This window comes from Alligator mississippiensis, chromosome 10 (assembly GCF_030867095.1).
Source record: "Alligator mississippiensis isolate rAllMis1 chromosome 10, rAllMis1, whole genome shotgun sequence".
NCBI classification, from domain to species: domain Eukaryota; kingdom Metazoa; phylum Chordata; order Crocodylia; family Alligatoridae; genus Alligator; species Alligator mississippiensis.
The window spans coordinates 48478104-48491882 of record NC_081833.1 but is presented as its reverse complement, the minus strand read 5'-3'; the positions used below and the strand labels follow the sequence as shown (position 1 = coordinate 48491882).

The 13779-nt window shown below is 44.1% G+C and overlaps 1 protein-coding gene across 1 annotated transcript in view; it reads right to left on the bottom strand.

Annotated features, from left to right (window-relative positions):
* Positions 1-13779, bottom strand: part of LOC102565355 (protein fantom) — an 86573-nt gene that overhangs the window by 63577 nt on the left and 9217 nt on the right. Inside the window, exons 5-7 of the mRNA XM_059713790.1 lie at positions 10256-10470; positions 7795-7878; positions 5738-5818 (exon numbers count right to left, since the gene is read on the bottom strand). Of these exons, the coding sequence (XP_059569773.1) occupies positions 5738-5818; positions 7795-7878; positions 10256-10470 (380 nt within the window). The remainder of the gene's footprint in view (positions 1-5737; positions 5819-7794; positions 7879-10255; positions 10471-13779) is intronic.

Sequence of the window (13779 nt, the reverse complement as noted above, 5' to 3'; positions counted from 1 at the left end):
TTCTCTGTGCTCTCTCAAGCTTCTCCACATCCTTTTTGAATTGTGGGGCCCAAAACTGGATGCAGTATTCTGACTGCGGCCTCACCAAGGCTGAGTACAAGGGGAGAATGACGTCCTGGGATTTGCTTGAGAAGCATCTATGGATGCAAGCCAGCATTTTGGTCGCTTTACTAGCAGCAGCATCGCATTGAAGGCTCATGTTCATCTTGTGGTCAATGATGACTGCCAAGTCCCTTTCATTGGTAGTGCTAGCCAGCGTAGCACTGCTGAGCCTATAAGGATGCTGCAGGTTTTTCCTCCCAAGGTGGAGAACCTTGCATTTTTCGGTGTTAAACACCATCAGGTTTTCGTCCGCCCATTTGCTGAGCCTGTCCAGATCAGCCTGGATCGCCCTCCTGTCTTCAGGTGTGGATGCTTTGCCCCAGAGTTTGGTGTCATCGGTGAACTTGGCCAGTCTGCTTCTGACTCCAATGTCCACATCATTAATGAAGATGTTGAACAGTATGGGTCCAAGGAAAGAGCCTTGGGGGACCCCACTGGTCACAGGGTACCATGACGACTGACTTCTATTACCACCCTCTGGGTCCAACCACGGAGCCAATTTCCTAGCCAGCGGATCGTGGTGGACCCAAGGCCACAGTTGGCCAATTTTGCCAAGAGGTGATCATGGGATACCAGATCAAAGGCTTTTTTGAAGTCAAGATATATGACATCAATCTCTTCTCCCTTGTCCAGGTGATAGGTCACCTGGTCGTAAAAGGAAATGAGATTGGTCAAGCAATACCTACCAGCAACAAACCCGTGCTGGTTATCCCTCAGGATGTTGGTGTTGGCCACTCCATTAAGGATGGCCTCTTTAATAAACTTTTCTAAGACCTTACCCAGGATAGAGGTCAGGCTGATGGGCCTGTAGTTTGCTGGATCCACTTTCCTCCCTTTCTTGAAGATAGGCACCACATTGGCCTTCTTCCAGTCTTCAAGCACTACACCAAAGCACCAGGAGTTCTCAAAGATCCATGCCAGGGGCTGGGCTATGACGCTAGCCAGCTCCTTGAGTACCCTGGGGTGTAGATTGTCATGGCCTGCTGATTTGAAGGTATCCAGCCTCTCAAGGTGTTCCTTCACTAGGTTAGCACTGATGGAGGGCAGTGGAGCATCCTCACCCGGACCTCCCTGTCCCATAGTGGGCATGGGCGTCCCATGGGACTGACGAAAGACTGACACAAAGTACCCATTTAATAGTTTGGCTTTTTCTTGGGTGTCAGTTGTCAGTTGTCCCATCTGGTTTAGCAGGGGTCCAGTGATGCCCTTGCTTTTCCTCCGGCTCCCCATGTATCTGAAAAAGGACTTTTTATTGTCCTTGATACTCGAAGCTAGTTGGAGTTCAGTTGCAGCCTTGGCTTTCCTGGTTTGCTCTCTGCAGGACCGGACCAGTGCAGAATATTTCTCCTTGGAGTGAATCCTGCTCTCCATCCTTTGTAGGCCTTTCTTTTTAGCCTCAGGAAGTCTGCTAGATCCCTAGAGAGCCAGGGGGGTTGCTGTGCCCTCTTGCTGCCTTTCCTCCAAGATGGAACAGAATTAGCTTGTGCACTGAGGATTGCTCCCTTGAGAAGCAACCACTCTTCCTGAACTCCCCTCCCCCTGGGAGAGAAGCACCTCTCTGATCCCTTAGGGCCTCACTGACAAGCCTCCTGAGCTTGTCAAATTCAGCTTTCCTGAAGTCAAGGACTTCAGTGTTGCTGACTGACTTGCCAGCTTTACGGCATTATGTTATATTATAATTAAATATAACAGTATATTATATTATAACATAATAACTTAATATAACAATGTGAGGAAAAAACATGACCATGTATCATGCCTAAGATGAAACACAGAGTGGTCATTGTGGGAGACTCCCTCTTGAGGGGGACAGAGGGAGTGATTGATCACCCCAACCTCTTAGTTTGCTGCCCCCCAGGAGCCCAGATCTGGGATATGGCTGAGGGGATTCCAAAACTTATCCGGCCCTCTGACCACTACCCCATGCTCCATATCCATGTGGGCACAAATGACATGGCTTGGAGCAATCCCAGCTGGGTCATGAATGGCTACAGGGCTCTGGCAGCGGGGCTCAGGGGGTTGGGAGCACAGACGGTTTTTTTCCTCAATCCTTCTAGTTACAGGTCACAGGCTGAGGAGGAAGAGATGAATGGAGGCAGTAAAACGAAAGACTGTAGCTCTGGTGCCATCATGAAGACTCCAGCTTCTATGTCCACAGCCCACTGTATGGAAAGAGTGGTTCGTTGGGAAGAGACCGCCTCCACCTCACTCCACTGGGGAAGAAGCTCTTCTCAGCCAGAATGGCTGACTTGCTCGACTGGGCTTTAAACTAAGCTTGCTAGGGGATGGGTAGACAACCACCAGAGCAAGCTCACCACACATCAACCGCAGCAGGTTAGGATGCTCAAGGGAACCTACCACTACCCTAGCAGAGGAACAGAGCTGCTCTGTGAGAACAAGGAAATCTAGGGCTTCCAGCAGCATACTTGCCTATACACTAATGCTAAGAGTTTGGTGGAATAAACAGGAGGAACTGGTCCTTCTGCTAAACAAAAATGACTACAATCTCATAGGGATAACAGAGACCTGGTAGGACTCCTCTTATGACTGCACTATGGGTATAAATGGCTATACCCTGTACAGGAGAAATCATGATGAAAAAAGGCAGGGGAGGGGGTATAGCTCTCTATGTGAAGGAGAGTTATACATCCCTACAAGCTGAGACTGGCACCCAAGGAGGACCATTGGAGACCCTTTGGGTTAGAATACGAGGGAAACATAGTGAAGGGGGTACAATGGTAGGAGTCTACTACAGACCTCCAAATCAGGAACAAGAGCTTGACCAAGAATTTGCCAGGGTACTGGCCAAGGCTGCACACTCTTGGTGGATGGTTGTCATGGGAGACTTCAACTACCTGGACATCTCATGGGATGAGCACTGGGCCAAATCCAATCGGTCTCAAAGCTTCCTTTGGGGATGTGTGGATGAGTTCTACCTGTCCCAAGAAATTTATGGGCTGACAAGAGGCAAGGCGCTGCTGGACCTGATACTGGCCAAAGGGGATGATCTAATCAGTGACCTGGGTGACAGTGCCCATGAGTTGATCACTTTCACTATCCATCATAAAGCTGGCAAGTCATCCAGCAATACAGCAGTCCTCGACTTTAGGAAAGCTGACTTTCATAAGCTCAGGAGGCTTGTTCTTGAGGTCCTGAGATGCCATGATTTCACAGGGAAAGGAGTTCATGATGAGTGGTTGCTCTTTAAGGAAGTGATCCTAGAAGCACAAGGCGAGTCCATCACAAGCCATAGGAAAGGTGGTAAAAGGGCTCAACAATCCCCTTGGCTCAACAGGGAACTCATGGACCTCCTATGTCTAAAAAAAGAGGCTTATAAAGGATAGAAGAAAGGAAACACCACTAAGGAGGAATATTCTGCACTGGTCCATACCTGCAGGGAGTGAACTAGGAAAGCCAAGACTGCAACTGAACTCCAACTGGCCACATGAACCAAGGCCATTAAAATGTCCTTTAGATATGTGGGGAATTGAAAAACAAACAAACAAAGGCAACACTGGACCCCTGCTAAACTAGCTGGAGCTATTGACTACTGACACTGAGGAAAAAGCCAATTTGCTTAATGATTACTTTGTGTCGGTTTTTCACAAGCCAAAGGGACCACCCTGCCTAACATGATGCAGAATGACCAGGGTGAGGGTGAATTATGTCCAACGCTGGTGTGGATCCTGTGAGGGAGCATCTTGAGAGGCTGGACTACCACAAATCAGCTGGTCCGCATAGATTGTACCCAAGAGTGCTAAAGGAACTGACAGATATCATAGCGTGGCCACTTGCAAGGGTATTTGAGAACTCATGGCACTCAGGTGGAGTACCTGAAGATTGGAAGAGGGCCAATGTGGTACCCATCTTCATGAAAGGGAGGAAATAAGACCCGGGAAACTACATGCCAATCAGTTTGACCTCAATTCCTGAGAAGATTTTGGAAAAAATTATCCAAGGATCCATTCTTGACAGGCTAATAGAAGGCACCATCATTCTGAGGGATAGCCAGCATGGTTTTGTTGCGGGTAGGTCTTCCCTGACCAACCTCATTTCCTTTTATGACCAGGTGATGCATCACCTGGACAAAAGGGAAGAGGTTGATGTTATATATTTGGACTTTAAAAAAAGACTTAGACCTAGTGTCCAATGATGTCCTCATGGAAAAACTGGGCAACTGCGGCCTCAACTACTCCACAGTCCAGTGGCTCCGAGGTCAGATCCAGAGAGTGGTAGTTGACGGAACCAAATCAATGTGGCACTCAGTGACTAGTGGTGTCCCCCAAGCCTCCATTCTCGGACCTGTACTCTTTACCTGTACTCAGGCACTGGTGTTAGAAGCGGACTAGCTAAGTTTGATGACGACACCAAACTTTGGGGAAGAGTGTCCACACTTGAGGATAGGCTGGTGATCCAGGCTGACCTCAATAGGCTTGCAAGGTGGGTGGATGAAAACCTGATGCATTCAATATAGAGAAATCCAAGGTGCTCCACCTTGGGGAAAAAAAAACCCCTGCATCATACTTATAGGCTCTGCAATGCTACACTTGCTAGCACCATGACCAAAAAAGACTTAGGGGTCATGACTGACCACAAGATGAACATGAGCCACCAATGCAAACCGCAGCTCGCAAAGTGAACAAAACTCTGGCTTGCATCTACCAATGCATCTCGAGCAAGACCCAGGATGTCATCCTCCCGCTATACTCAGCTTTGGTGAGGCCACAGCTGAAGTAGTGCATCCAATTCTGGGCTCCACAATTTAGGAAGGATGTGGAGAAGCTTGAAAAATCCAGAGGAGAGACACGTGTATGATCAGAGGGCATGAGAACAGGTCTTATGAAGAGAGGCTGCGAGCTATGGGACTATTCATCCTGGAGAAGAGCAGGCTCAGGGCTGACTTGGTGGCAGCCTGTAAGTACATAAGAGGTATGCATCAGGATCTAGGGGAATGCTTGTTCACCAGAGCACCCCAAGGGATGACAAGTTCCAATGGTGGCAAACTCCTGCAAGACCATTTTAGGCTGAACATAAGGAAAAGCGTCTTTACTATCCAAGCCCCCAAGGCCTGGAACAGAGTCCCTCCAGAGGGGGTGCAAGCATCTACTTTGGACACTTTTAAGAATCATTTAGATGTTTATCTTGCTGGGATCCCTTGACCCTAGCTGACTTCCTGCCCTTGGGCAGGGGGCTGGACCCAATGATCTTATGAGGTCCCTTCCAGCCCCAATGTCTATGAAATCTATGAAACATGACACTCCATTTAAACCTATATAAAACCATTTGCTTAAACATTCATTTGTTCTGCCTGATAAATAAGATAATTTTTTCTCCAATATTCTTGGGTTTCTAAGTTATTTAGTAGTTGTGGAGTACACAGTATATGTGGTTTGTAATGCTAATGTCAACTTCATTACTTACCACTTATTCAACTGCTCTTCTCTACAGTTAACAGGAGATCCAATGAAATTTATAAAATTAAAATTCTAATTACAAAACAATTAAAAATAGGATACCGCTGTATTACAGTTTCACATTCAGTGCACTCATAAAATTTAACAGTGAATTTACTATGGCAGTTATCAACATACAAGTGTAAATCATGTGACATCCCACAAGTTGAATCAACTTGTACCTCTGAAGTATCTGAAACAATAGATGCATCAGCCTTAATCTTCTGTGCAATTCTGTTATCATCTTCATCAGCAACAGGACCCTAGGTTATTAGCATAAAATAAGGAAAAGATTAAATTTACTACATAAATCCAGGGGTCAGCAAACTATGACCTCTAGCCCAGATCCAGCCTGAATATTAGGTCTTCAGCAGTGTTCAGCAGCAGGGGTTTCTCTATGGTGTAGAGAAGTGCAGGGGACAGCCCTTTCTCCACACTGCAGTGGGGAGAAGTGGTAGCAGTGGGAGCTTTCTCTGTGCTGTGGTGGGGATAACCGACAGCAGTAGGAACAATCTCTGTGCTGCAGCAGGGAAAAGCATCAGTGGAAGCAAAGGCACAGGCAGAGGGGTCCTAGAGTCTGTCCACCTCTGACTGAACATGGTTGTTGACTGGTGATATACGTATGACACCTAAAAGCAAAAACTTACAACCCAGATCTGAGTAAGTCTCATTTTTTGCAGCTGCAGGTACTTTCTTCATCAAAGCAGTTACAATGGGTGCATCTACATGTGCTACTAGCACGGAGCAATAAACTCCAGTGCATATTACGTCAGAACTTATTACTTCCGGGCATATGTGTAAACCGCAGCATGTTGAGCCAGGTTACAGCAGCCCTGTCAGGGGGGTCAGTCTGTCAGCCTGGGGCTACTCCAACCCAGCTCAACATGCTGTCAAAAGCCTAGCTGGGGTACAAGGGTGGGGCCAGCTGGCAAGCAGCCCTTGCACTGAAGCACACTTGTGCCCCAGCAAGCCCTGTCAGAGTCTACACGTGCATTGCTTCACACTAAAGAACCCCAATGTAGCACAGTACTTGTATTTACAAGTACTAACCTGCAGCAGAGTTAATTAGTTTCCTGTGGCCTAATAGGGCCACACGTGTAGCTGTTGAGTCTTGACCGTGGAGCTATTTAGGCAGCTCTGCAGCAAACATGATCTAACCAGACAGAATAAATTCTTCTTTGTTCAGGTTCTTTGTTTCCTAACCATTTTAAATTTCTAGAGCTCTTGCACTAGGCACCATATTGCAACATCTGAGTTGGAAACTGTATAGTAGAACATTAAGATTCCAACAAAAGGCAGTTTTCATTTCATTGTTCAATAAAAGCATTTTACTATTTTTGCCTAAAATTTGGGTTATGTGAACAGCAAATCTGGAATATTCAAGGAAGCCTACACAGCTGAACAATGAAAACCCACTGAAATGTGCTTTTGCTTTTTGAACATCTGACTCTTGTGCACCAGAGTGGAGCTGTAAATCAGGTACCTGAACATTCAAATGACAGGAAATGCATTCCTAAGTAGTAGTGGGGAGAAGAAAAGGAAGGAGAGGAGGCACTTGGGAATAAGAGGGGTCCAAAAACGTATCTATGAAAATTTAACCTAATTAAAGTTGTATATTAATATGTATAAATACATGATTTCCATTATAATTTTTCAGAATTACATTTTCCAAAAGGTTAATTCCACTAATCAGATGTGCCCTTTTCTAAGGAGAACTAACAACAGATTGACTTAGTTTGTGATTATGATTTCTGGTATGTTTCACTATCCAAAAGAGCAACATTAATAAAGGTAAATTAGATAACAGTAGGAAGAAGTGTGAACTGAAGACACATACTATGTTTTTAATGACTAAGGTTATCAATGTATTCATGAACAGAAAAATAACCTCCCTATAATTAATAAGCCATAATAATATCTAATAAGTAATACTTAGCACACATCCCAGAACATTTTACAATTTGGTGGATTCAGTTAATTAAAATAACTATACTGCAAAGTTACTACGCAAGCAGTAGCAATGCAATCTATTTCTCCTGAGTACAATGCCGATCCCTTTGGTCAGCCTCCCAAACCTAAAATAATGCAGTTTGTGTGGTAAAAATGGCAAGTTAATTAGTAATGTACAGTGCACAGCTATACCGCTTCCACTTGAGAAGGTAGCCTGTGAGAACACTTCCAATTTGGGAGACAGCCTGTGAGGAGCAATCTATATACACTGAAAACATTTAAAACTTACTGGAATCTGTAATGTATTGGCATCCATGAAAGATACTTTCTTGTCAGCTTGAGCTGTGCGCTGCCTTGGTTTGGGCTTTGGTGTCTAGGATAAATAAGCATATTTAAAATGTAGCAAAATGTCTTTGTTAATTGCTTGACTGAACAAGAGGAAAGTGTTTTTGTGGGTGATACCTTTTACGGGACTAAATGCATGGTTGGGGTACATTTAGACAAGCTTTTGGCAGAGACAAGAGGAAGATACTGAGATACCCAAAAGCTTGTCTAAATCTACCCCAATTGTGCAGCTGATCCAATTAAAAAAAACACACAAACCACCCATAAAAGCTTTTGTTTTTACAACAACTTTCAAGGGGTACTAATAGTTTTGGGGGTAAGTCCTACTATAAATACCTGTCATTTATAATTTATTATAGTAAAAAGTTTCAGACTTTGCGAATTCTTTGTAAAGGCAAGATGGTATGAATTATATTTTAAGTGATAACAATTTAACCAGAGAAAGACACTCATAGTTTCATCCTGAAACTTGATGGAATACACACAGAGGTTAGTAGAGGCTGCAAGTACAGAACAGAATGGTTGTAGGACTGAATCCCTGAGCAGCAGAACGTTTTACACAACAAAATTCTGCTTCATTTGTTTATTTTGCAGACCCGGGGTGTCAAACATACAGTCTGTGGGCCATCTCATCTGGTCCAAAGGAGTCCTAGAAGGGCAGGGAAGAGATGGGGAATGTTCCCAAAAGGTACAGAGCCTGTGTGGAATATATCTAAGCACTGAGAGACAAGAGGCAGCTGTGTTAATTCCCACAGTTCCCTGCCACTGCTTGTCTTGCTGCTGCTGCCATTTCCAGAATCAGATCACAAGAAGTCCTGTGGTCTAGATCCAGCCTGGGGGACTGGATGGAGTTTGACACCCTTGTTGTAGACTAATTCTTTTCGCACCAGCTCTTTTTCCTGAATTTTGAAGTAAGAGCAGTAACAGAGGAAGCTAGCAATACTTGCAAAATTAACAAGAAAATTCTAAATGAAGAATTGCCTGTAAAAGCTTTAATGCAGTAAGGAGAGAGTATGATACAGAAGGCAGCTTATTCCCCGTTGTGTTTTTCCCTATGTACTGAGGTGGTTTCTGCTAATGAGAATTAAACAAGAATGGGCAACCTTTTCCTTCTTGTATTCTTTTTTTAAAATGATGCTCTTATTTTAAATATCACTGCTTTACTAACTTCCAGTCAATCTTCTAATAGTGAAAGCAACACACACACTGCTGCTTTGAAGATCTTTCAAACACTCAGAAACATTTTCTTTAGATTTAAGTTGTACAAATATGCAACTGTAACTGGACCAGTGACCCGGGGTGAGCATGATGCTCCCTGGTGGCCACATGGCTCCCATGCCATTGGCTCTTGGTTATCCCCACGTTTTTCCTGCCTGCTATGCCTTGATGTTCTTCATTATCTTTGGAAAGTGAACCCTGCCCTGTCCTTCTGTAAGTGGATCTCTCTTGGGCCCTACTGGTCCCCAACCAGACTTCACACTAGGTAGGCCCTCCTGTCTTGTATGTGCCCCAAGGCACCTGATGCCTTATGAGCTAATCACAGCCTCTGAACCTCCCCTATAGCCATGCCCATGCCTTGCAGGTGTTTCCAGTCATCACTTAGGTGGGTACTTCACTCCATCCACCAGGCCACCTCAGACCTCCACTCCCTTGCTAATACCTCAGCTTTCCTGGCCTCTGCCTCGGCTAGTCCCTTTAGCCTAGACCCACTGTACCAGGTCTGGCTTCTTGGGCCCCAGCCCTTGTCTTGCTTTTTAAGGCTCTTAGCTTTGTCCCTCCTGAGGTGTGGGCCATTGGTCCTTATCTCTGCCCCCGTCTCTGACCTTCATGGGCTGCAAGTCCCCAACCCTTGCTTCACCTCACAGACATCACTGCCCCTCTTGGGCTATAGGCCTCTGGCCCTAATCTCAGCCCTGCTTTGGGCTGTGGGCTCTCTAGCCCCGTTTCTGTCCCTGTGGGCTATGGGCCCATGGTCCTGGTTCTTGCCCCTCTACGGTAATGTTGGGCTCCCATGTCACTATCTCTGCCCGGCTAGAGCTCTGGGCCCTCTGATCTAGTCAGTGCCTTGAGGCTGACCCCTGGCAAGGCTCATCAGATTGAGGATTTGAACTTAATTTAAAAAAGTATTTTGGAAGTCCTACAAAATGGTTGTACAAAAAAGATTTATTTTTTAATTTTCGTGTTCTAAGCTATTGTGTATATGTGTAGAAGACTTTAAAAGGCTTCAAAAATGGCAACAGGGAAGTCTCCCAAAGAAGATCCAAGATTGTAGTTACATAAAGTATATGAACTAAGCACTATGAAATGTATTGTATAGATTAATCCTACTTAGAGCTGGATTTAACGATCTACTATAAAATATCTCTTAAATCTCTTAAGTATTGTGAATTTGCTAAATTACTTACAGCTGCTGATGTACTAAAAGAAGTGATCAGGGCTGGAGTGTGAACTTCCTCCTTCACTGGTGATTTAATCTCCATTGATTTCTCATTTTGGATGTAATTTGCTAGGTCTGCAGCAATTGCTGTTCCACTTGGTGGTAGATAGGCAAATCTCCATTTTAGTTCAACATCAATGGTACCTGTTGAGTGCTTTTCACAATTTGTTAATTCAAATGTACCTGAAAGTAAAAAGCCCAAAAGATCTAACTACATAATTTCTCATGCAAAGTGAAACAGCATGGAATGCAAGAATCAAAGAGGATTTATATTCATTTTCTAAAATTCCCTTAAGAATGTCATCATCCAATACCCAACATAGAATATTAATTCAAAGCAGAGGGGTATCTCCTAAAGATTCAACCAGAAAATGGGGAATATTTTAAGCAAAGGATTTAAAAACCACAATACAAAATGGCCTGTTAACATTAGATACCTGTACGCTTTCCAGGCCCTAATGACCCAGGCTGCTATCTCTCTGATATCACATTCTTTATCTTTTTTCGAAGTAGCTTTCTTTACCTAAAATAATTTCTCTGCTCCTTACCTAAGGTTGATATTTTTCAGTTTTTGTTTTAAACAATTATACAATTAGTTTTTAAATATATGCAAATTTCACTAATCCAGAAACCATCTCTGACAAAATAAAAACAGCTTCTAAGAGCTGTTAGATTTTAATTAATAATGTTGAATAAGAATTTTAAAATAAGACTATCAAGTGGTTCTGAGAGTCTATTGCCAAATGGATACAAGAAAAATTATTTAAATGTGTATTAAAGTATTTAAATACATGTTAGAAACATTTTCTTTTGATTCAAATTGCCACATAATTTGTCTATGCACTGTTAAATATGACTGCTACAAAATTTGTTCTTAGATTCTTAGTGTACACTTCTGCAAATTATTTTAATTCAGTTACCTTTAACTGGTGAATTAAGCAACAGTCATTATTGACTATATACACCCTCTGCAAATAGTCTTGTAAATTATAGATACATATAAAAGGGTGGCCCAGAGGATACGAGCTAGAATATGAGTTTTTCTGCGATGCAGCATCATTTAAAAACAGAACGACAATAATGAAACTTTGCACGTTGTTTTAGGTTTATTAGAAAAGTCAAAACTCATCGTGGAGGGTTTTCCCCAATTATTTCTACTATACATCCCATTTCTGCAATCATATGTATGAAAGTTGAAATGCTTGTTCAGATGGATGCAACTGCAAAGCCATGGCCTCAGGTCCATATGGACCTATGCCTTAGTACAGTGGTCACCAACCAGTGAAACTTGATCCACCGGTAGATCTCACAGCCTCTTGGAGTTGATCTGAGGCTGGGGTGGGGGGCTGAGTGTCCATTGTGGAAGAAGAAAACCCCAGGCCTTAATTTCTGCTGACTTCTTTGAGTTAGCGCACTATTTGCTAATGAATGCTTTTTCCCCGCCTATTTTGCAATCTGCTCTTTCTCCCGCCCTTTTCCCTTGTTAAGCTGAGTAGACCTATAAGTTCAATAGGTCAAACCACAGTCTATGCCCTCTTGCAGCCTTCTGGTTCAAACCAGTTTTTCTTTGACTTGTTATATCTTGTGTCATGTGACATGAATTAAAACATATAAAAGGCTTGCTTCAATTGTCGGGGGGGGGGGGGGGGGGACTGCAGAACTGATAAGAGAAAGCTCTGTCTGTCCGGTGCTCTCCCCTGCAGCTTCTTGTATAATAAAGTCTCTGACAACTTCGTGACCAAACAATAAAGTGAAGCTTGTTTCTTCCACAATTCTTGGTGCCGTGACTCGGATGGCAACAGCCGGCTGAGAGTACTGACGGGCTTGCAGACTGTTCCCCTCCGAAACCCCAGGTGCCAAATCAAGGTAAGAGACCTTTTGAAATCTCTAAAGGGGTTATCGGTGGAAGACTGCCCGTGCGGGTCGGGGAAACCAGTTCGAGCTTACGCCATCCAAACTTCTGAAATACGAACTTGTCAGACACTCTAAAGGGTTTGTATGAAACTGGTTTATAATTAAAAGAGTAAAATGAAAAGTCTAGACTAAGGAATATAGAAACCTGGGGAATAGTGAGAGTGTTTTCCACGGTGTCACTGACCAAGGCTGGGACTAAAGAAATATTCTTGAACCCTGTGCCTCAGAGCAGAAGTTCCCTTGTGTGAAAGGAAAGAATAGGAGCCGCTGACTAGGTCTGAGACTAAGGTTGGGTCTAGCTGCCCCAAGGCTGTCTAGAAAGGCAGACTTGAAAGCAAGGGGGCCCAACTAGAACCTCATGACCCAGCAGACAGGTTTATCCTTTCCCCATCCACGGAAACCATCCGGGTAACTGGCAGTTGATGTGACCAAATAACTGTTAGGACGCTGCTTCATGCGCTGCCCACGGTTCAAAATTGGCACATCAAGTCCCTTACCCTCTTCCCTGTGTGAGTGCCCTGTGTGAACTGAGGGATGGGGGGCTCTGGGTCAAAAGATGTCCCAACCCCGCCAAAAGGAACCCCAGCAGGTTATATGTATGTGCATTATGGTCAAGTCGTGTAAGTTTTTAGATAAATGGAATTGGTATACCAGGGATAACCCTCCAAACAATTTCCTTCAGAAGGAACTTTTGATCTTGATAAACTGATCCACCTCCAAAAAGTTCTAGAGTCTCGAGGTAGCAAGACCCCTCAAACTCAATGGAATGTCTGGTATGAAGAAGGCAGTAAGAGGCAACAAGAATCCCGGGGAAGGAGTCTTAAGGACTCCCAAGGAAAACTAAAAACCAATCATTAGCAAATAGTGCACTAACTCAAAGTCAGCAGAAATTAAGGCCTGGGGTTTTCTTCTTCCACACCGTGTGCATGCATGTGTGCACCCCAGCCCAGCAGGTCAGTCCGTGGGGGAGGGAAAGGGTGGGGGGGTAGATAGAGGCCCCCGCAGTGAGGGACAGTGCTGCAGAGGCAGGAGCCGGGGTAAGCTGAATGGGACCCTGGCCGGGTGGAACTTACCTGCTGGGGAGGCACGCCCCCAAATAATTTTTTCTCCCTCTGTCTTGATCTGCCCCCGCCCCCCTTCCCTCCCCACAAACTTACCTGCTGGGTGGGGGGGAGGGGAGAGGACGGTGGTGGTGTACAATAGATCTTGGGTTGTTTTTAAATTCCAAAAGTGATCTTCTACTTAAAAAGGATGGAGACCACTGCCTTAGTACAACACCTTAACAGCAGTGCTAAATATTGTTCTAATTCCTTATATGAAGCTTATCACATATAGGACTTTTTCTCCTTTGAGATTCACATTTCTGTTCATTAATTCTGTTTTAAAATAATTTTGTAAAAATAATTTAAAAAACATTCATTTCAATGCATGTAACATAGATTCAAATGCAGTTCCTAAATCTAATTTTTGATCCAGAATTGTCCAAGGGAGGTTAACACTAATGGTGCCTTCCTATATACAGTTTATTGACAACTTGGCTAAGTCTCATCAGTCTCAGCAAATCTGTCAAATATAAGG